The sequence below is a fragment of the Schistocerca cancellata genome, chromosome 2, assembly GCF_023864275.1.
Source record: "Schistocerca cancellata isolate TAMUIC-IGC-003103 chromosome 2, iqSchCanc2.1, whole genome shotgun sequence".
NCBI classification, from domain to species: domain Eukaryota; kingdom Metazoa; phylum Arthropoda; class Insecta; order Orthoptera; family Acrididae; genus Schistocerca; species Schistocerca cancellata.
In genome coordinates this window covers 171,636,774-171,661,703 of record NC_064627.1, presented here as the reverse complement: position 1 = coordinate 171,661,703, position 24,930 = coordinate 171,636,774, and the positions used below count along the sequence as shown (strand labels likewise).

At 45.6% G+C, this 24,930-nt stretch overlaps 1 protein-coding gene across 1 annotated transcript in view; it reads left to right on the top strand.

The window, feature by feature from the left end:
• The window catches only part of LOC126152169 (uncharacterized), a 192,868-nt gene that overhangs the window by 3,003 nt on the left and 164,935 nt on the right, over positions 1–24,930 (top strand). The window contains exon 2 of the mRNA XM_049915989.1: positions 16,959–17,152. Within this exon, the coding sequence (XP_049771946.1) occupies positions 16,959–17,152 (194 nt within the window). The remainder of the gene's footprint in view (positions 1–16,958; positions 17,153–24,930) is intronic.

Sequence of the window (24,930 nt, the reverse complement as noted above, 5' to 3'; positions counted from 1 at the left end):
TGCACGTTTTGTGACAGAGGATGAGCAGTTTTGTAATCAATAATGTTTTCCGGTTGTGGCTGTTTAATTAATGTAAAGCTTTTGGCATAAAGCGTTGGGTATTTAAAATTTTGTTACCTTCTGGTTATGTTTCTAGCACTCCCGAGTCTGAATGTAATTTGTCCTTCCTCTCGTCTTTATGATTGTTGGATATTTGTCGTAAAGTCTTATGCGACCAAACAGCTGAGGTCATCGGTCCCTAAGCTTACGCACTACTTAATCTAACTTAAACTAACTTACGCTAAGGACAACACACACACCAATGCCCGAGGGAGGAATCGGACCTCTGACTGGGGGTGCCGCGCGGACCGTGACGAGGCGCCTGGGACCGCGCGGCTTTATGACTGTTTTGGGGCTTTGTTTTAGTTACTTATAATTCAGTATCACAATAATAGAGATACACAGCAAAGCCTCAAGGAAGTCTTATATTCCAATGGTCTACTCTGCTGATAAAAGCCGGCTGCGGTGGTCTAGCGGTTCTAGGCGCTTAGTCCGGAACCGCGCGACTGATACGGTCGCAGGTTCGAATCCTGCCTCGGGCATGGATGTGTGTGATGTCCTTAGGTTAGTTAGGTTTAAGTAGTTCAAAGTGCTAGGGGACTGATGACCACAGATGTTAAGTCCCATAGTGCTCAGAGCCATTTGAACCTTTTTTTTTTTTTTTTGCTGATAAAGGGGGGGGGGGGAGGCTGTTTAAACACAAACGAAGAACATGTCAGTAGAAGAGAACTCACGAGTCATACACACAGCACAATTGTTTACCAAGCGAGGTGATGCATTCACGAGTAGAGGGATTAAAATCCCGATTTCAGTTTTCCGTTGGTGCCTGGATGTCACTTCTGGCGAATGATGTGGGTGGTGCCCCTCTCTTCTCCCCCCGTCCCCTTCACCCCACCGACCTTGTGCTCCGTCTCGAATTCTCGACGTCACGTTAAACCTTAAAGTTCCTTTCACACGCTTACATATCTTGCATACCGAACGCAGGTCGCCTGAAAGCGATGTTAACTGGCTCCGTAACGGCGATGGTCACGACCCCTATCTGTATGCACGCAGCTTAGGAGTGGCCATTGTCTGGCGTTTAGTGCGTGGCGTCTAGGACGAAGTCGCGCCATATCAGTGCGCGGCGTAAGGCCGTCTTTATAGCCTCGTAAGCCTGCCTGGTACGTCTGCACAGGGTCGATATTTCAGAGTCACAATCAGGAGCACGTGCTACGAAGTTTTCATTGAATACAGCCTAACGCAGAACGAATCGTCTAACATCTCCATCGTGATTTTATCCGGGAAGCGCGAGCCAACGCTAGCGGCTATCCCGGCGCCTCATACACTGCCGGAAAAAAAAATTAGTACACCTGGAAAGAGGACAATAATTTTGATGCGATAGCGCCATATGCCACCTGGGGTATGGGACATGTACTGCTTACGGTTTCAACGTCGTCCGCCTACAGATAGCGTAAGGGATTTGCTACCAGGGCGCCATCTGTGTCTAGCTATTAATAGGGAATGCTCACAGCCAGAAGGCACAGTATGGTGCAACCATGTGAAGCAAGCAGGCAACCATTCCACGGAGACGCACTCGTGTGCTTCCTGCAGCCAAATGAGCGAGTCTGAAAGGGGTCGAATTGTGGCCTTCCGCCCGCATCTCGTGGTCGTGCGGTAGCGTTCTCGCTTCCCACGCCCGGGTTCCCGGGTTCGATTCCCGGCGGGGTCAGGGATTTTCTCTGCCTCGTGATGGCTGGGTGTTGTGTGCTGTCCTTAGGTTAGTTAGGTTTAAGTAGTTCTAAGTTCTAGGGACTGATGACCATAGATGTTAAGTCCCATAGTGCTCAGAGCCATTTGAACCATTTTTTTTTTTTTTTTTTGTGGGCTTCCGAGTGGCGGGATGGTCCTTTCAAAGAATTGGCACACAAGTTGGTCGTGTGCGTCCACTGTAGACCGATGCTAGTATCAGTGTCATATTAACACTCTCCCATACGTAGACGAGGTTCTGGACGTCCACACGGTACATACGTCCGCCAGGATCATCGTATTGTAAGGACAGCAGTGGCAGATCTTATAGCTACCACAGCACAGACATGAGGGCTTCTGAGCCGAGACGTCTCAACACGAACTGGTTTTTACACTACTGGCCATTAAAATTGCTACACCACGAAGATGACGTGCTACAGACGCGAAATTTAACCGACAGGAAGAAGATGCTGTGATATGCAAATGATTAGCTTTTCAGAGCATTCACACAAGGTTGGCGCCGGTGGCGACACCTACAACGTGCTGACATGAGGAAAGTTTCCAACCGATTTCTCATACACAAACAGCAGTTGACCGGCGTTGCCTGGTGAAACGTTGTTGTGATGCCTCGTGTAAGGAGGAGAAATGCGTACCATCATGTTTCCGACTTTGATAAAGGTCGGATTGTAGCCTATCGCAATTCCGGTTTATCGTATCGCGACATTTGTGCTCGCTTTGGTAGAGATCCAATAACTGCTGGAATCGGTGGGTTCAGGAGGATAATACGGAACGCCGTGCTGGATCCCAACGGCCTCGTATCATTAGCAGCCGAGATGACAAGCACCTTATCCGCAGGGTTGTAACAGATCGTGCAGCCACGTCTCGATCCCTGAGTCAACAGATGGGGACGTTTGCAAGACAACAACCATCTGCACGAACAGTTCGACGACGTTTGCAGCAGCATGGACTATCAGCTCGGAGACCATGGCTGCGGTTACCCTTGACGCTGCATCACAGACAGGAGAGCCTGCGACGGTGTACTCAACGACGAACCTGGGTGCACGAATGGCAAAACGTCATTTTTTTCGCATGAATCCAGGTTCTGTTTACAGCATCATGATGGTCGCATCCGTGTTTGGCGACATCGCGGTGAACGCACATTGGAAGCGTGTATTCGTCATCGCCATACTGGCGTACCACCCGGCGTTATGGTATGGGGTGCCATTGGTTACACGTCTCGGTCACCTCTTGTTTGCATTGACGGCACTTTGAACAGTGGACGTTACATTTCAGATGTGTTACGGCCCGTGGCTCTACCCTTCATTCGATCCCTGCGAAACCCTACATTTCAGCAGGATAATGCACGACCGCATGTTGCAGGTCGTGTACGGGCCTTTCTGGATACAGAAAATGTTCGACAGCTGACCTGGCCAGCACATTCTCCAGATCCCTCACCAATTGAAAACGTCTGGTCAATGGTGGCCGAGCAGCTGGCTCGTCGCAATACGCCAGTCACTATTCTTGATGAACTGTGGCATCGTGTTGAAGTTGCATGGGCAGCTGTACCTGTACACGCCATCCAAGCTCTGTTTGACTCACTGCCCAGGCGTATCAAGGCCGTTATTACAGCCAGAGGTGGTTGTTCTGGGTACTGTTTTCTCAGGATCTATGCACCCAAATTGCGTGAAAATGTAATCACATGTCAGTTCTAGTACCATATATTTGTCCAATGAATACCCACTTATCATCTGCATTTCTTCTTGGTGTAGCAATTTTAATGGCCAGTAGTGTAGCAATGAGGCTACAGGTACGCACACTTCTATCCTGTCCTCCGCTCGTGCCACAGCATCGACGTGCATGGCTCTACTGGTAGCAACAGAGGATCACTTAAAAGATAGAATGGCACGCCATGGTCTTCAGCGATCAAAGCAAATTCTTTGTCCACGCAAGTGCTGGTTGTTTGTGCATATTGTCTGTGCATACGACGTAGGCCTGCTGAGTGCTGTTTCATAAAGACACACTGGCACCACCCTATACCTTATGGTCTGGGATTTAATGACCAACAACTCTCCCTCACCTTTGATGTTTCTAGAAGGGACGATAGCCAGTGCTCGGTACGTGGAGAAGGAAGGTGATGTGTTGTTTCAAGAGGACAATACGCAGCCAAAAGCTGTCCTTGGAACTCAATGCGCTCTGCAACAGGTGTAGCAGCTTCCCTGGCCAGCTGGATCTCCGACCTTGACTCCAATCGAGGGTGATGGGACGAGAAGTGACTCGTGCGACTCTTATGGAACTACGTGAGCAGGTCAAGGAGGACAGTGTTCGCCATTTGTACGAACGACTGGATGCCAAAGTCAGCGCCCGCACTACCGCCTGTGGGGGCTACACACGCACTGATATAGGAGTGTCAGTATGGGTTGATACCAGGTGTCGTTTGTGCTATTGACTGCTACATGTAATCATTTCATGTACTCCATATGCACTGTTGCAACACTAAATATTGAGTGTATTACAAGTCTCTAAAAGGGTTTACTAATTTTTTATGATAGTGTATTTTTTAAAGACTGTTATCAAGCTATTTCTATGAGGCGCAGTGCTCGCAATATTATTTAAAAAAATACAATGTGACTTTAGGTCAGTGATGAGTGGTTTACTTTATGTAATGAATTCACATGAAAATTGTTATTTGACATGTTAAAAAAGAGTAAATATTTCTATCAGCTTCACACAGCGATATTGTTTTAAAAAAAATAATATTGTGCGAAATTACAGAGAGTAAAATGTGAATACTTGCGTATCAAAATGTGTGGATAAAAATCCGAAGTCAAGATCAAATTCCTTTACTGATTACTAATTTCATCTGCTCATTCAAAAGCCGTCTTCAGACCTAAAATACAGAAAATTATACATGAGAGGTGAACATAGCAAAACACATTTAATATTTAAACACCCATAATATGATACATTTCAATATTATACAGTGTGTCAGCCACTAGGCATTACACATCGTTACAATCTGTTGAGCTGAATCACTCTTGTTGTCATGTGTGTACTGAAAAATATAACGAATTGTGACAAAAATAAAAACATACGAAAGTATATTTGGGAGCTGGAATAAAGTTATGATTATATCTCAAGTAGAAGGGCGTCGTAGTTACATAATTTACAACGTTAGCCATGTATTATACTAGGTGCGGAATAATAAGTAATGCAACACTTTTTTTTCCGCGAATATCGATTGAAAAACACGGAATTTGTTGTGGAACATCGTGGGATATTCCTGCTTCAGTCCCTATAGTTCTATGATGTTCCGATAGGCAGCGGCGCTGTACTTAACCTTCAAATTGTCGCCTGTAACGGAGATGCGTTCCAAGCAGACAGCTATCATTGAGTATCATTTGTGGGAAAACCAGAGCATCGCAGATACTCATTGGCGCTTGTAGAATGTTAAGGAGATCTAGCAGTAAATAAAAGCACGGTAAGTCGTCGGGCAAGGCGTCTGTCATCATCGCGACAAGGTCGCGCATACGTGTACAATATCCTACGCGCCGGCCGGCCGCACGTACACTATGTGACCAAAAGTATCCGGACACTCCCAAAACCAACTGTTTTTCATAATAGGTGCGTGGGCGGCCACCTACTGCCAGGTACACCATATCAGCGACCTCAGCACTCATTACACATCGTGAGAGAGCAGAATGGGGCGCTCCGTGGAACTCACGAACTTCGAACGTGGTCGGATGTCTGGGTGTCACTTGTGTCGCACATCTGTAAGCGAGATGTCCACACTCCTAAACATCCATAGGTCCACTGCTTCCGATGTGATAGTGAAATGGAAAGATGAAGGGACACATACAGCACAAAACTGTACAGGCCGACCTCATCTGTGTCCCATAGTGCTCAGAGCCATTCGACCTCATCTGTTGACTGGCAGAGACCGCCGACAGTTGAAGAGGGTCGCAATGTGTAATAGGCAGACATCTATCCAGACCATCACACAGGAATTCCAAACTGCATCAGGATCCATTGCAAGTACTAAGACAGTTAGGCGGAAGGTGAGAAAACTTTATGGTCGAGCGGCTGCTCATAAGCCACACATCACGCGGGTAAATGCCAAACGACGCCTCTCGTGGTGGAAGGAGCGTAACCATTGGACGATTGAACAGTGGAAAAACGTTGTGTGGAGTGACGAATCGCGGTACAGAATGTGGCGATCCGATGGCAGGGCGTGGGTATGGCGAATGCCCGTTGAACGTCATCTGCCAGCGTGTGTAGTGCCAACAGTAAAATTCGGAGGCGGTGGTGTTATGGCGTGGTCATGTGTTTCATAGAGGGCGCTTGCACCCCTTGTTGTTTTGCGTGGCACTATCACAGCACCGGTATACATTGATGTTTTAAGCACCTTCTTGCTTCCCACTGTTGAAGAGCAATTCGGGGATGGCGATTGCATCTTTCAACACGACAGACAACTGTTCATAATGCACGCCCTGTGGCGGAGTAGTTACACGACAATAACATCTCTGCAATTGACTAGCCTGTACAGAGTCGACTTGAATCCCACAGAACACCTTTGGGATGTTTTGGGATGCCGACTTCGTCCCAGGCCTCATTGACCGACATCAATACCTCTCCTCAGAGCAGCACTCCGTGAAGAATGGGCTGCCATTCCCCAAAAAACCTTCCAGCACTTGTTTGAACGTATGCCTGCGAGAGTGGAAGCTGTCATCAAGACTAAGGGTGGGCCAACACCATATTGAATTCCAGCATTACCGATGGAGGGCGCCAGGAGTCCGGATACTTTTGATCACATAGTCTAGCTGTGACTCCTGCTGTGGTGGAGCGTGCGGGCACTCTCATTTGAGCTGATCGACGGATCACAATCAAACACCTCGTTGCCCAATTGGACGTCTCTGTTGGTTGTGCTGACACGCTCGCCCACCAGTTGGCGAAGCCAAAAGTGTGTGCCCGTGGGTTCTTTGCCGCTTAACAGAAGACCATAAAGAGAAATGAAAGACCCTCTGTCAGGAATTGTTTGCTCATTACGAGGCTGATCGTGGCAATTTTTTGTCGAACATCGTCACAGGTGATGAAGCATGGGTTCATCACCGGAAAGAAAACTGCAATCCATGGAGTGGCGGCACGCAACCTCCCCTACGGAGAAAAAGTTCAAAGCCGTACCCGGCAAAGTCTTGGCGACAATTTTCTGGGACTCTGCGGTATTTGATGTCGTCCCTCATAGTGCAACGATCAACTCTTGTGCTACCCTCAGGAAACTGAAATAACGACTTCGTTTTCGTCGCCTTAATAATGTAAACGAACTTCTCCTTGACAACGCAAGGCCTAACACAAGTCTGCGCACCAGAGCGAAGCTCACAAAACTTAACTGTTCTTTCTTACCCATCCTACAGCCCAGTTCACGCAGCTTCCCATCTATTCGGCCCAATGAACTATGCACTCCGTGGGAAGCGGTACGTGAATGATTTTTTTTCTTTTTTTTTGGAGGGGGGGGGGGGTTATTGATGCAGCAAGATGTTGGCTGCAATGTCTGTCATTAGAGTTGTACCACGCTGGCGTACAGATTCTCCCAGTAAGGTGGCGTAAGTCCCTTCGCACTCAACAGGGATTATGATGAAAAATAGGGTTCTGTAGCCGAACGATTGGGGAATAATACAATGGAATTCCGAATGAAACCAACCCGCTTTCAGAAGAAAGAAGATGTATTCCACTACTTATTAAACGCCCCTCGTATATACAGGGTGACCCAAAAGTCCGTTAACACGTGATAATTCAGTAAGCTACTTTATGGACAACGTAGGTAGAGAGGTAAAAATTGACACACATGCTGTAACGTCGCGAGTCAATACGCAATAGCATTTGTTGCACTACTTTGCAGTGCGGCTCGTAGCTTTGGAGCCCTTGGCGGTGATAGAAACAGCTGTGACTCATTCGCACCTGTCGCTAGCCTAGCCGTGGGAAGCCGTACGTGTGTCAGTTCGAGCGACAGAATATTCAAGCCCATAAGAATCTAAATAAACTATATTAAATATTATTCAATTTAGTTAAAAGTCAATATACTGTACTTTGTTATTAAAAAGAAGATTGTGTAAAAATCTCAGCTTTCTAGCTGGCATACTTCCAGAGTTAGAGAAAATTACTTTAATACGCCAAACCGACACTTGTAAGATTAAAGTCGGTGAGGATTCATAACAGTTTGTCTTTTAGTATCATTTGGAATCATTACGGAAGTTCACAAAATGTTAGGTCAATTTGTTTGAATTTTCACAATTAAAAACGTTAACTATTTTTCATTTTCGTAATATAAGGTGGCAGGGGTAAAATACTGGAGCGAAAGGCTATTTACAATTTGTACGGAAACCAGATGGCAGTTGTAAGAGACGAGGGACATGAAAGGGAAGCAGTGGTTGGGAAGGGAGTGAGACAGGTTTGTAGCCTCTCCCCGATGTTATTCAATCTGAATATTGAGCAAGCAATAAAGGAAACAAAAGAAAAATTTGGAGTACGAATTAAAATCCATGGAAAAGAAAAAAAAGCTTTAAGGTTCGCTGATGACATTGTAATTCTGTCAGAGACAGCAAAGGACTTGGAGGAGCAGTTGAACAGAATAGACAGTTTCTTGAAAGGAGGATATAATATGAACATCAACAAACGCAAAACGAGGATAATGGAATGTAGTTGAGTTAACTCGGGTGATGCTGAGGGAATTAGATTAGGAAATGAGACACTTAAAGTAGTAAAGGAGTTTTGCTATTTGGGGAGCAAAATAACTGATGATGGCCGAAGTTGAGAGGATATAAAATGTAGACTGGCAATGGCAAGGAAAGCGTTTCTGAAGAAGAGAAATTTGTTAAAAGTATAGATTTAAGTGTCAGGAAGTCGTTTCTGCAAATATTTGTATGGAGTGTAGCCATGTATGGAAGTGAAACATGGACTATAAATAGTATGGACAAGAAAAGAATAGAAGCTTTCGAAATGTGGTGCTACAGAAGAATGCTGAAGATTAGATGGGTGGATCACATAACTAATGAGGAGGTTTGAATAGAATTGGGGAGAAGAGGAGTTTGTGGCACAACTTGACTAGGAGAGGGGATCGGTTGGTAGGACATGTTGTGAGGCATCAAGGGATCACCAGTTTAGTATTGGAGGGTAGCGTGGAGGGTAAAAATCGTAGAGGGATACCAAGAGATGAATACACTAAGCAGATACAGAAGGATGTAGGCTGCAGTACGTACTGGGAGATGAAGCAGCTTGGGCAGGATAGAGTAGTATGGAGAGCTGCATCAAACCAGTCTCTGGACTGAAGACCACAACAACAACAATATAAAATTCAGAAAAGATCAGTATTTATTTACTGCGTTGTTGTGTGAGTAAATGAGAATGAGTGAGAGTGTTGTGGGACATCCGAAAAAATTCAATATTATCTCATGGTAAACATTACGTAACTGTATCATGGGAAGGTGTTAAGCAATCAAGTTGCAATGATAAATGTAATTTCCCCACCTCCCTATTGACGTATGTCTAAGGGTACTTGCTTTTGTAAGTTGGCAGCCAGAATAGCCGTTTACAGAATAATAGTTTTCTAAAGTTATTTCAAGATTAGTTTTCGTTTGGTTTTGTTAAACATCTTATTAATATTTGCATGATGAAATGACGTAAATGCATCTGTGAATGTTGATTGGCGTTAGACAGTTTTAGCGTGAAAAAGTACTCGAAGGATTGTTTTGATTGGCTGGTCATTTTGAACAACCAATCAGAGTTAAGAATTTACCGCGCATTGCAGGTTGTTATAGGCTGTGGAAGGAGCAGCATTCAGGCAGTCGCTGGCTAGCTATCGGACGCAGAAGTCATGTTGGACGTGTCCGTCTACATTATTCGTGAAATGAAGAAGTTATGGGTTTCTCGCGTCCGGATTGTATTGCCGTGAAAGCAGTTGCATTTACGGACAGATTGTGAAAATCTGAGCTTTGTGAAGTGATCTGTTGGAAAGATAAACGCGTGTGAACTTTCGGCCCTTGTAGAACTCCGCGTGGCATGTTTCATATTCGTCTATGGAATGTCTGCGAGCAACTGTAAAGACTGTAAATCGGGTAACAATTCGGGTTGTACTTAAGTACATTCCTGGCTGCCTTGTGTGTGTTCTGGGTTGTATGAACTGTGAGCTGAGGACAGTGATATTATTCGTTAATTAAATACGGGCTGATGGCAGGCGTTTAATTTTGAACCAAAAGAAATAAAAGAACTCGTTGTAGAATTTTGCCGTTTTTCTAAAGAGATGAAGCAATCGCCCTCCACCCAAAATTTGTTATAAGATATTACAGGATAGCTTGCTACCAGAGTTTTGCAAACGTAAGTATTGACAGTGTTTTTCTTCAACGCTGCTTTTAACATCGTCTGGACAGTATCTATGCATGCAGAGAATCGGGCTGGTGATCAAAAGCCATACTGAGCTAGGTGGAACTTTTATAGTGCACAGTACGACGAAAGACAGTGATCAAACAATCACGCCGCAACCCTAACCCGCCCCGCCGCAATGCCTGTGATGACGTGGGGTTTTACTGAAACAAAAAAGTCTACAAAATGACCAATGGATGGCGCTTCAGGTGATCCAAAAAGCAATAATTAGAGTAACAACTGATTTTTAGCAAAGAGGATGTTTGTTATAGCGAATGATCAACATGTCGGCCGTCATTCATCAACAATACCTGTAGGACAATGTTGTGAGCAGCACTGCAGATCATATCAATAGGTATGGTGAGAAACTGCCGTCGAATATTGTCTTTTATCATTCCTACTGAGGTCGAACGATTGCCCCAGACTTGCGACGTCAGCTAACCACACAACCAACACACACACGGATTGAGATTTGTGGACCTGGGATGCCAAGCATGAAGGAAGCGATCCCCACCAACCAATGTGCGCAACAGATCTTTCACACGAGTAGCAATATGGTGTAGAGAACCATCCTACATCAAAGTCGTACCTACTGGTAGTTTAGAGACGATGCGATCCTATAACGGATCGGCGTACCTCGCAGCCGTCACGCTGACAGTTTGAAAAGCACCAGCCTCGGAACAAAAAAGTCTACGACCACGATTGATTTGGTAAACCAATACCACACCGTGACTTTCTCATAATGCAATGGGGTTTCCACGACAGTGGCCGGCCGCGGTGGTCTAGCGGTTCTGGCGCTGCAGTTCGGAACCGCGGGACTGCTACGGTCGCAGGTTCGAATCCTGCCTCGGGCATGGGTGTGTGTGATGTCCTTAGGTTAGTTAGGTTTAAGTAGTTCTAAGTTCTAGGGGACTTATGACCTAAGATGTTGAGTCCTATAGTGCTCAGAGCCATTTGAACCATTTTTTCCACGACAGTACTGGGATTTTCGGTAGCACAAATTCTGCAGTTGTAGGTGTTGAGGGATCCTCGGAGTGAGGAACGGGCGACATCTGTCCACAGCGCATTAGTCAACCAATCGTCACTTCCCATTTTTTTTTTTTTTTTTTTTTTTTTTTTTTTGTTTTTGGAGTGCCCACACCGGAAACGCTCTCCGCATCACAAAACCGACGGTTAACAGTTCGTGATGACGATGACTTTTCCATGGCTAACTTTGGAGGGTACGTCTTGGTGCTCTCCAAACTGTAGAGCATGGAATGCCGGTGCGACGTGCGACTTCACGAGCGCCGACTTCACCAAGCGGAGCTGAACCCGCTAAAGTCTCTGTTTGCTCCTGAACTGTCCGAGCAGCAGTAGCGCTAACGGCTAGTCGCCCACTACGGGGCCTATCGTCTAAACAACGCACGGCTTCGAATTTTGTGATCATTTTCTTCACAGCGCCACTTCACAAGGAATCTTTACCCGCTGGAATGCCCTTCTTATGACAGTAGGATCGTAAAGCTTGCGGACTCTCGATTTCGGTAAGTAAAGCTTCACTAACAGTGCCTAGTTTGGTAAGTCAACATGTTGCTATTGCTATATGAAGAGGGTATCTGTTCTTTCGGACGTGTCCGAAAGAATAGATACTATTGGTGATCTTGCAGCTCTCGAAGAATGAAATTACAATGAAATCCAGACCATTAGCTGCTTACAGACGTTGATAAATATCAACGGGGACAGTTGAAAATCTGTGCCCAGACCGGGACTCGAACCCGCGATCTCTTACTGACATGGCAGACGCTCTATCCGACTGAGACATCGAGGACACAGAGGATAGCGCGACTGCAGGGACTTATCGCTGGCACGCTCCCCGTGAGACACACATTTCCATCTTACTGTCCACGCACTACAATTGTAGTGCCCCTGCCCACTATACTCATTACTCGCGGCAGTCAATCTACAGATTCCTGTAAAAGTTTGAGCAATGTGAGTGCAGTCCGCAAGAACAGATACCATCTCCATATACACACATCAAAAAAAGTTTTGCGTCACCTCGGTTCCGAGAGATCCGGAACCTGTACAGAAAATTGGAGTAGAAATGAACACAAACATCACATCCACCCTTTTTATTGCTCATGAAAACCACACATCGCATGTTGTACCAACGTACAGCGAGACCTTCAGAGGTGGTGGTCCCGGCTGCTGTATTCGCCCGTACCTCTAATATCCAGTAGCACCTCCTCTTGCATTGATGCATGCCTGTATTCATCATGGCATACTATCCACAAGTCCATCAAGGCACTGTTGGTCCAGATTGTCCCACTCCTCAACGGCGATTCGGCGTAGATCCCTCAGAGTGTTTGGTGGTCAGGTCGTCCATAAACAGCACTTTTCAACCTATCCCAGGCATGTTCGATAGGGTTCATGTCTGGAGAACATGCTGGCCACTCGAGCGATGTCGTTATCCTGAAGGAAGTCATCCACAAGATGTACACGATGGGGGTGCGAATTGTCGACCATGAAGACGAATGCCTCGCCAATATGCCGCCGATATGGTTGCACTATCGGTCGGAGGATGGCATTCACGTATCGTGCAGACCACCAACGGTGCATGTCGGCTCCACGAAATGCCACCCCAGAACATCAGGGAACCTCCACCTTGCTGCACTCGCTGGACAGCGTGTCTAAGGCGTTCAGCCTGTCCGGGTTGCCTCCAAACACGTATCCGACGATTGTATGGCCGGCCTCTGTGGCCGAGCGGGTCTAGGCGCTTCAGTCCGGAACCGCGCTGCTGCTACGGTCGCAGGTTCGAATCCTGCCTCGGGAATGAATGTGTGTGATGTCCTTAGGTTAGTTAGGTTTAAGTAGTTCTAAGTCTAGGGGCTGATGACCTCACATGTTAAGTCCCATAGTGATTAGAGCCATTGGAACCATTGGACGATTGTATGGTTGAAGGTATATGCGACACTCATCGGTGAAGAGATGTGATGCCAATCCAGAGCGGTCCATTCGGCATGTAGTTGGGCCTATCTGCACCGCGCTGCATGGTGTCGTGGTTCCAAAGATGGACCTCGCCATGGTCGTCGGGAGTGAAGTTGCGCATCATGGAGCCTATTGCGCACAGTTTGAGTCGTAACACGGCGTCCTGTGGCTGCACGAAAAGCATTATTCAACATGGTGACGTTGCTGTCGGGGTTCCTCTGAGCCATAATCCGTAGGTAGCGGTCATCCACTGCATTAGTAGACCTTGGGCGGCCTGAGCGAGGCATGTCATTGACAGTTCCTGTCTCTCTTCATCTCCTCCGTATCCGAAGAAAATCTATTTGGTTCACTCCGAGACACCTGGACACATCCCTTGTTGAGAGCACTTCCTGGCACAAAATGACAATGCGGACGAGATCGAACCGCAGTATTGACCGTCTAGGCATGGTTGAACTACAGACAACACGAGCTCTGTACCTCCTACCTGGTGGATTGACTGGAACTGTTCGGCCGTCGAACCCCCTCGTGTAATAGGCGTAGCTTATGCATGGTTGTTTACATCTTTGGGCGGATTTAGTGACATACAATATCCACAGTCAACGTCTATCTTCAGGATTTATGGAACCGGGGTGATGCAAAACTTTTTTTGATGCTTACCTGCCAACGATCTTCTTCAGTGAGGATGCACTCACATTGCTCAAACTCTTACGGGAATCGGCGGTAGATTGACTGCCCCGAGTAATGAGTATAGTGGGTAGGGGCACTACATCTGTAGTGTGTGGACAGTGCGTCTCACTAGGGCCGTGCCAGAGATAAGTCGCTTCAGTCGGACTATCCACTGCGTCCTCGATGGCTCAGTCGGCTAGAGCATCTGCCATGTCAACAGGGGATGCTGGGTTCGAGTCCCGGTCGGGGCACACATTTTCAACTGTCCCCGTTGATATTTATCAACGCCTGTAAGCAGCTAATGGTCTGGATTTCACTGAAATTTCATGTCGCTATTGCTGTCGCGTCTGTCTCCCTCTCTCACTACAGCTCATGTCCGGTCCGATAGCTGAGTGGTCACCGTGACGGATTGCCGTCCTACAGGCCCGGGTTCGATTCCCGGCTGGGTCGTTGATTTTCTCCGTTCAGTGACTGGGTGTTGTGTTGTCTTCATCATCATTTCATCTCCATCCGGCGCGCAGGTCGCCCAATGTGGCGTCGAATGTAATAAGACCTGCACCAAGGCGGCCGGACCTGCCCCGTAAGGGGCCTCCCGGCCAATGACGCCAAACGCTCATTTCCATTACTACAGCTCATGCGGCGTCATTGACGTGTTGCCGCCCAGTGCCATCTGTTGGCCATTTTTTGCACTGATTTTTGGGTTCAGTGACACTGCTCGCTGTTTCAGGCATGTAAGTCAATTTTTTACCCCTCTATTTTCATTGTTTCGTGAATTAGCTCATTTACAAATGTTAACGGACTTTCGCGTCAGACCGTATATCCAGTGCTCATATTGCCACATATGTATTTTAATACAAGATGATTGACAATGACAACAGTTGCACACTCCCCCTGTTTAGTCCATGCATGAACTATGTAACTGTTGCCGCGCGGGGTAGCTGCGTGGTTGAGGACGCCTTGACACGGTTCATGCGGTTGCCCCGACTGAGATTCGAGTCCTCCCTTGAGCATGGGTGTGTGTGTGTGTGTTGTCCTTAGCGTAAGTTAGTTTAAGTTAGATTAAGTAGTGTGTAAGCCTAGGGTCCAATGACCTGAGCAGTTTGGTCCTATAGGAACTCACCACCACCATTACTTTAGTTAAGATCATAACTTTATACCACCTCCCAAATATACTTTCGTAAAATTTTATTTTTGTCGCGATTTATTATATTTCGGTGTGCACGTGACAAGAGCGATTCAGTTCGATAGACTGTAATGATGTATAATGCCTAGAGCCTGATACATTGTATAAAAGCCGGCCGTGGTGGCCAAGCGGTTAAAGGCGCTACAGTCTGGAACCGCGCGGCCGCTACGGTCGCAGGTTCGAATCCTGCCTCGGGCATGGATGTGTGTGATGTCCTTAGGTTAGTTAGGTTTAAGTAGTTCTAGGGGACTGATGACCTTAGAAGTTAAGTCCCATAGTGCTCAGAGCCATTTGAACCATTGTATAAAATAATAATTTTTATTGGTATGTACCACATTATGGGTGTTAAAATATTAAATGTATTTTGCTATTGCTCCTTTCTTATATACAGTTTTCTGCCTTTTTAGATCTGAAGATCGCTCGTGAATGAGCTGATGAAGCTAGTAATCAGTAACGGAATTTTTCTGGTCTTTATTTTTATTCGCACATTGTGATACGGAAGTATTCTCATTTTATTCTCAATAATTACACACAGTGTGCTTTTTTTAAAAAGAAAATCGCCGTGTAAAGCTGATACAAATATTTACTCTCTTTTTAACATTTTGTGTTGGATGTTTTTGTTAGCGACTCCTGTAATGGTGGAACACTTTCTAAGGCAGTCAGATGCTAAATCGAAGAACTTAGTTGTGACTTTTATTCTTGTAACTTTTTTTCTATGGGATTTTTATTTTATGCAGCTTACTGCGGTTGTTCAGCAGAGGCAAACTAAGAATTATATTATTGTTGGGCTTAGCGCACGGGATTGAATAACGTTTACTGAAATTCAAGGCTCACTTTTAAGAAAGGAAACCGCCACAATCTTCACGAGGAATATTCATTTTTTTCCATCATTGTTTATCTAACAGCTCTCTGTAATCTATTCCGTCAGTTTCTCAGCTGCTATTGTTTTAATAGTAAGAGATAACAACTACTGAAACAACAATGTTATCACATCTCGATAGTGTGATCTAGCAGCCGTTTGTAAAAACTGGAAACAGCGGTCATTAGTAAAAACTGGAAACGCAACACCAATAGTCGCAACCATGTTCGACTCGAGTTATTCAGTACTCGCCAAATGTAATCTGTTGTTTGAACATTTTGCGCTAGTGCAATCTAGGAAGGAAAGTTAGGGTGTCATTACATCAGCACAAAGAATTTTATGTTGCTGGTTGCCACTTGTGATCCATTATTATTCGCTTATCCAGACTGCAGCCTTTTTAAATTTCATCAATATAACATTTTTCTAAAGTCTTGTCCCTGGTTAATACTTTGTCCAGGTATAACTGGATGTTGATTTAATTATCAACGGGATAGATAATTGCCTCATCTGCGTAAAGTCAAAGGTAGCAACTAATGCTGTTTGCTAAGACAACATACGAGATGGAGAGAAGCGACCTGGTAATAAGGTCAGAGCAAATGAACAAAGGACGGAAATACGCCTTTGTGGAGTTACGCCCATAAATCGATAGCCAATCAGCGATGAGCGCGCCGGAGTGTGTGTATTTAAACTAACTCGCCCCCGCTAACACCTGTTATACTAATGAACGCATTTACTATTTCAATTAGCTATCAAAGCCAGTGAAACTTAAAAGGCTTTTATACATGGCTGAGTAGGTTACATGTGAATTTTCTGGGTGTTTACTTGACTATTAAATGGCCTACACTAAAACAACTGTAACGGCAATAATTTGTTAAGATATTCTGCTGCACTTCAGAAACAGCATGCAGTAAGACAGCTGACATACAGTACTGTAGGGTGCAATATTATTAATAGTGGAACGTAAAGCCCAAATGTTTTAACTTTTGCCAACGTGTAGAGAGAATAATTGAACTTCAGTAAGTGTAAATCAGAAAGTCTGAAGTAGGAGAATGGCGAAAAAGAAAATAGAAATGAAGTATGAAACACTTTAAAAAATTGTTTTTTTTTTTTTTACAGCAAATTCTCGGAATTCCTGCCACTAAATCGCTGTAAACATGACAACCACAGCATAAACGAATGTGTCCTCTGGCAAGTAAACTTATGCAAGTTGCTTGCTACTTCTGCAAGTTCTTTGATATGGAAACACCACCAGCAAGTCGACTCCCGCAAGTTTCGCCGACTTCCACAAGTAGCTTCTGCAGGACAGTGCTGTAAGTATGAGTAACTGCGGAACTTGTCAGTTGGTGGAAGTTTCCCTCAAAATTGCTAACATTTTGTGGGTTCCATACCAGTACGAAGAAGGCAACGTTGGAATGGAGAATGGAATAAAGACAAAATACCATTACAACTCCTACACATATACAGGATGTTATTAAAAAAACTATTTCATATTTTGAGAGACGGTGATATATACCAAAACAAGAAAAGAACGTGTAGTACGCATGGGCGGTAAAACGCATACCTTAGCTAGTGTGAAACGTATTTGTTCTACTGCAAGCTCTGTTATTACGAACGACGTACAGAATTTAGTAAACAAATGATACTTTCCTCAGTTATTGTCGTTGGATGCAATAAACATCTGTTAGTGTAAACTCTTTTCACAGTTGTGGGTAAGTGCAGCGCATACGTTAGTTCTAATGGAACAAATTTGTATTTTAGTAAGTTTATAAAATGCTTTTACATAGTAATATTTTCAATAGAATTTGTTCATTACGTAGGCTACCGATTATTGTAAGTATCAATATTACAACAAAAAGTTTAAATTTAGAAGTATTGGTTTGGTGCAAAAGTTCGTAACGTTTTTGTTTTGCATGTGGTATTCGATTGCTATGGGTTGGCTTATCGATTGTAATTTTGTGTTTGTAGTTCATTACTGCTATTTGAGTTTACATATTGTCATTTCCTGATTTGGATATGATGAGTGGAACTGTGGGCTCTGGAAAATTGAGTGTCAAGTGCAGAAATCGGAACACTTCCGACATATTCTTCTGATTGAGTTCAGCGGAGGGGTGACAGCAGCGGAGACAGCCGTAAACATTTGCACAGTCTATGGGGATAATGCTACTGGATAGAGCACAGCCGGAAAATGGCCCATATCATTAACGTCGATATGCAGCAGGATTCTGGAACATATATTGTGTTCGAACATTATGAATTACCTCGAAGAAAACGGTCTATTGACACACAGTCAACATGGGTTTAGAAAACATCGATCTTGTGAAACACAACCAGCTCTTTATTCGCATGAAATGTTGAGGGGTATTGAGAAGGGACTTCAGATCGATTCCGTATTTCTGGATTTGCAGAAGGCCTTTCACACCGCCGCGTAGAGTGGCCCGCGGTTTGAGGCGCCATGTCACGGATTGCGCGGCCCCTCCCCCCGGAGATTCGAGTGATTTGCAGAGTATCTACGTAGATGTAGATGTAGATAACGCCTCCATGCATTCTGCTAGACTTACAAAAAACACTATGCACTCACCTTATTCATCTTATCTTGCGTCCTCAGATTTACACCCTTTCCGCCCTCTATGGAACAAGTTTTAAGGAACTTATTTTCTGGATGAAAATGCGCTCCGAACATGGCTCGACGACTCCTTGGCCTCATAGCCACGTGATTTCTACGGTCATAGAATCTAAAAGCTAACGCAGCGTTGGCAGACTGATCTAAATAGTGACGGAAAATATATTACTGATGACTAAAGTCTGTTATGTGTATCCGTTGTGTTTATTAAACTTATGGAAAAACGCTGCAAACGTATACACCAAGGCAATTTAATACAAATATTTCCTTGTGTCGGCTCTCGGTCTCTTCCATTATATGAATGAAAGCTCTGCATTTTGGAACATTTCAGTGTTACAATACGAGCGTACGAAATATCAGATTTTTGAATCGAAGAGTTTCTAGCTAACACGACATGGCTTGTCATTCTCAACGGAGAGAAGTCTTCAGACGTAAAAGTAACTTCGGGCGTGGCCCTGGGTGTGTTACAGGACCATTACTCTTCACGTTATGTGCAAATGACCTAGTAGATGCCGCGTGGGATTAGCCGAGCGGTCTAACGCGCTGCAGTCATGGACTGTGCGGCTGATCCCGGCGGATGTTCGAGTCCTCCCTGGGGCATGGATGTGTGTGTTTGTCCGTAGGATAATTTAGGTTAAGTAGGGTGTAAGCTTAGGGACTGATCACCTTAGCAATTAAGTCCCATAAGATTTCACACACATCTGAACATTTTTGAACCTAGTAGATACGGTCTGAAGTTCCGTGAGACTTTCCAGGGATGATGCTGTTGTATACAGAGATGTAGAGAGGCGCAGGAAGAACTGCAGAGATTAGACGCTTCGTGCACGAAGTGGCAATTGAACATTAACATGAACAAATGTAATGTAACGCGAATACACAGAGCCTTTATTGTATAACTACACGATTGCAGAACCATTATTGGAAGCAATTACTTCTACCCTGAAGAGCCAAAGACACTGGTATACCTGCCTAATATCGTTTAGGGCCCCCACAAGCACGCAGAAATGCCGAACAACGACGTGGCATTAACTCGTCTGATGTCTGAAGTAGTGCTGGAGGGAACTGACACTATGAATCCTTCAGAGTGTCCATAAATCCGTAAGAGTACAAGGGGATGGAGCTCTTTTCTGAACAGCACATTGCAAGGCATCCCATATATGGCCATTCTGATCAATAACGTTCGTTTTAAAAATTCTTGAAAGAAATGAGGCATGCACCCACGGAAGCCGCATGTGTAGAGAATACAGAGGATACCAGGGCTCCAGCCGCAGTTTGGTATTTTCGCAGAAAACCGTTAATGACTTTGGTTGACAAAGTGATGAGATAGTCAACTGCAGAACGGCGCGTTCTAAATCCACACTGTGCAGTGGTTAGTAAATTGCAAGACTCGAGCCACCATACCAGCCACGCATTAATCATACATTCCATCACTTTGAATACACAGCTGGTGAGAGAAATCGGCCGATAATTAGAAGGAAAGTGTTTGTCCTTAACAGGATTAGGTATAGGTATTATAGTGGCTTCATGTCAGCATCGGGGAAACCTGCCCTCTGCCCACATACGATTATATATATGAAGCAGAAAGTGCTTCTCCACAAGAGAACAGTTCTGAACATCTGAATGTGAACATCGTCCGGCCCTGGTGCTGAGGATCGAGATGAAGTGAAAGCATGATCTAGCTCACTCATAGTAAGGGCAGCATTGTGGCATGCACGATTCTGAGAAGAGAAGGGTATCGCTCGAGCCTCCCCCACTCCTTTCCGATGGAGGAAGACAGGGCGATAGTAGGTGGAGCTCAAAATCTCCGCAAAATAGTGGCTCAAGGTGTTGGAGACTTTGGTTCACAAAGTCAGGCCGAAATTGGGGAATTTACCTCGGTCCCAGAAGTTAGCTTACACGACTGAAGGGGGAGTGGAACTGCTAAAAGAACTAGTAGAGGAAATACAGCTAGCTTTTTTTGCTGTCACGAAGAAAGCGACGACACTTTGCAGGCAACTGTTTATAACGAATACAGTTCACCATCGTAGGATGACGTTTAAAAACGCAGAGAGCACGTCTCCGAGCGCAAATTGCGTCGCGGCATGCCTCAGTCCGCCAAGGGACCAGACCAGGACACAGTGTGTTAAAGAGGAAATGTGAGACATGGAATGTTCTGGGGCGGTGAGGATAACATTTGTAAGGTATCCCACTGGTCATCACAACTGGTGAAAAGTTGCTCGTCGAAAGTCACCAGCGAGGAATAAAGCCTCCAGTTGGCCTTAGGAAGCTGCCATTTGGGTGTACATGTAGGTGGATAGGAGTCAGCAGACTGATAGCACATGGGAAATGGTCGCTCAAGTATGTGTAAGAGAGAACAGACCACTCAAGACTATGGGCAAGTTGGGCAGTGGAAAAGGAGAGGTCCAAATGGGAATAGGTGTGCATGAAATCTGAAAGGGACGTGGGTGCTCCTATGTTAAGGTGGATGAGGTTAAGTTGATTGAGAAGGTCAGCCAAGAGGGCACCTCTCTGACAGGTTCTGGGAGAGCCCCAAAGGGGATGGTGAGCATTAAAGTCACCGAGCAGTAGAAAAGGGTGAGGGATTTGCCCAATAAGCTGAAGGAAGTCTGAATGATGGAGGGATGTAAAGGGTACAAAGGGAAAAGGTGAAGTGAGGATGGAAAATGCAGACTACAACAGCTTGAAGGCAGATAGTCACGGAGATGGGTTGATTATGAACATCATCCCAGAGGAGCAGCATGATCCCCCCACGCTGTCCTCAGGGGGAAGGTCAAAGCAGTCCGGGAATAAATGCGAGAGCTCAAAGCGGTCGTGAGGAGGCAATTTTTTTCCTGGAAGCAGAGAACAAGCGGACGCTGCGTTTCGAAGAGCATGTGTTGGACTGAAACATTCCATTGGAGGAGAGTCATGATGAGAAAAGAGGAGGAGGGAAAAAAATGAAGGGTGTCACCTCGGCAGCTAACGAGTGCTAGCGTTCGAAGAATCACTGCTACTGGGCACAGACGCTGGAGAATCCTGCTCCATGAGATCTACAGAGGCGTTGGCATTCTCCCTCTGTCGGTCTGTAGAGTCCAGGGCAGAAAAATGGCTAGCATTGCGCAACAGCAACGCAGAGGTCGACCAGGCGAGGGTATCACGTGGCGACACCGTCGAAGAGCGTCTCCAAGTCCGCGAAGGAGAAGACCATTTGCCTTTTTTAGATTTCTTGGAGCCTTTCCGGTTGGCAGATGACGATTCCGACGTTTGTTAGCTGGAGGGATGTAAGAAGTCTTCACAGAAGTATTCCTTCTGTCCTATCTGTCCTACTGGTTGTATAGGAGGTACTTCACCCCATGAGGTGAAAGTTTGGTGGCTTGTTACACAGTTAGAGGAGGAGACGGGAATGCTGCCATAACACCGGACGGTGCTGAATTGAAGTCACATGTCCTCCATGAAGCGAGATGTAGCAAGAATAGTACTGTAAGTGCCAGATGGTAGAATACACTGTTTTCGACTAGCCAAAAACTTGCGAGCCACCAGGTAAGGCAGTTTTTTCTTCACCCGGATCTCCTAGATGGCCCGCTCATCAAGATACGGGGGAAAATCTCGGGACGAGGCGGAATGGTCGCCAGTGCAATTGATACAGGGGGAGAAGGAGGTGTACAATCACCCTCACGAGCATCCCTACCACAGGTTACACATTTGGCCAGGTGTTGGCAGGACATTTGAGTGTGTTTGTAACGATGATATTGGTAGTAGCGCATCGGGTTCAGAGTGTACAGTCAGTCTGTGATAACTTCACAACCTGCTTTGATCTTTGACAGAAGCATCACTCTATCAAAAGGAAGAAAAGGTGAGCGTTTGGGCACTAAGGAAGCATCTACCTTTTTATCACCTGATGGACCTCAATGACACCCTCATAAAAGAGGTGCCTTTGGATTTCTGCCCCGGTCAGACCATCGAGCAGCCTACTGTAAATAACACCACAGGAAGAATTCAGCGTTCGATCGGCGTCGACATAAGTAGGATAGCCATGGAGGAGCGAAGCTGCAAGCAGCTGTTGTTCTTCAGAATCACTAGTATTCTCCAAAAGTAAACTTCCACTGCATAAACGAGAGCAGGATTTCACAGGGCCAGCAATTGCATCAACACCTTTCTGAATAATAAACCGATTTACCGTAGCAAAGGACTGACCTCCTTCAGTACCTGAAACCACGAGGAACTGTGGTGCAACTGGGACGGTCTCTGAATCGTTAGCCCCGTTCCATTTACGTTTAGTAGACGTTGATTATGAAGAAGATGATTGGTTCATTGCGAGAAAATCCCCCACGACTGCCAGTGTCTCTGATGGTGCGCTGCTTCCAACTGGGAGCTCCTCCTCAGAGGAGGGCGCACCCACATTATGCGACTATTCACACCTCAGGTTACACCTCCTGAACACCTGACAGAGGGACCGATCGGCAATTTGGGAAGATAGCAGCTCAGGCAGTCACCTCTCCCTGGGCCTGGCCTGTACCAGAGGGTACGTGTGAACCCTACCTATCGACCTGGGGCAGACAATTGAGCGTTACCCAGTCACCTGTTTCGCGTCAGACGTGTGGGCCTTTGGGAGCGCGTAGGGAGGAAGAAGAAAAAGAGGAACCTCAAACGCCGAAGCGAAGGAAGGATAGAAGAAGGGGAACAAGGAAAGAAAAAAGAAACGAAAAACAGTGGAGAGACAGCTACTGAAAATGCAGAACACATTTTCAAAAGCATCTCAGACATGTTCCCCAACGGAGGGGATAAAGAACAAGAGGACAGACATGGAGCACAGAAGGGAAATGATGCTGCAAAGCCTGGGGCCACGTGGTAGCCAAACATGAACCCAACAAAGAGATACGAGCCCACTGGGGGAGGATCCTCCCTGGTGTAAGCGTCTCAAGCACGCAGGACAATGATGCAGCTGATGTGTGGCATGTTGCCCCGTCCTACTGAAACCAACGTGACTCTCCCCCTCTGTCAAGTTTGAACAAAACTCCTCCAGGATTCCCAAATTCATGATTGAAAATGCTCCCAGGGGCAGACCACCACCTGTCTGCACACCTGAATTGAAGAGGTAACTGCAGGAGATAATGACAAGAAGTCCTCGTACGTCAAAACCACAGTTCGCGCACGAACTAACCATTTCCTCTGCAGCCGTAGCGAGTGAAACTTGTCGAAACCAGTCCCAGCTGCAGCTGCCTTACACAACAATAAAGTTCCGTGCAGTGTCGTTACGTCAGAGGAAATGGTTAGTTCGTGCGCGACTGTTTGGACGGCGTGTCTCGTTGACGCGCGCGCTCGCACTCGAACTTTATGGTTGCGTACGACGGGCCGGTACTAGGTGCCGTAACTTGCATTTGTTTTAATTGTCCTTTGTTCTCTGGTAACCATTGTTGCCATAACAGCCTTGTAGTCACTGATACCAGTTGCCATTAGGTTTCGTACATTTCTATCATGAGTGTGATTCCGAACTATCTGTTCTATGTATGTTGCAGAAAAGGGATTGCGTGATCTTTCACTGGATGTCTTGTCACGCCCACCACTAACAAAACTGTAATTATCCCAGTTGATTCTTAGATGTTTTAAGTCTCCTCCGATGATTACAGCACGATTAGGGAATTTACGTAGAACGGAACGGAAGTTTTCTCTAAAGTTTTCGGTTACGTCAGGAGGTGTGTGGCGGTCGATAAGAGGATCGAATTTTTGAATTTCTTGTCTACTGCGACAAGTACACCGCCTCCATTTTCCATTAGTCTATTCTTTCGATATACACTTAATTTGTCCCCAAAAATACGGCGGCTGTGAACTTCTTGTTTTAACCATCTTTCTGTACTTAGTACTATGTGAGCTTCACTGCTTTATAGCAGGACTTTAGATTTTGGCAATTTGTTGCAGATGGAATGCTTCCGCAGTTAACCACTGGAATTTTTATACTCCCGCCTGTGGAGGTATTTCTTCGTATCTTACACCTCCGGGTCCCTATTGATGTTATCTGGAGTGGATGGGTAGCCTTTAGTGAGTGTGCATTTGCACCGCAAGAAACATGTAACATTAACATCGGGCTATTGAACAAGAGGTGGCCCCAAAGGCTTTTGCAACGTACTTAATGAATAATGGTGGTTTTCGTTACCAATTACACAACTCACTCGCGTTTCTCCCAACGCGTTTCCTGCAATTTAAGTTTACGTCAGGTTCCCCGATCAACTTTACAGATAAAACAAGGAGTCTAATGCTTGAATCCTCAGCACCCAAGGAATTTTCTGCCTCAGGTGTACTATTGTATAAACACATCTCATCGTTCTGGCACACTTCATCAGCTGAAATACACACATAAAAAAAGTTTTGCATCACCTCGGTTGAGAGTTCTGGAACCTGTACAGAAAATTGGAATAGAGATCAACATAAACATCATTTACGCCCTTTTTCATTGCTCATGAAAACCACACATTGCATGTTGTACCACCATAC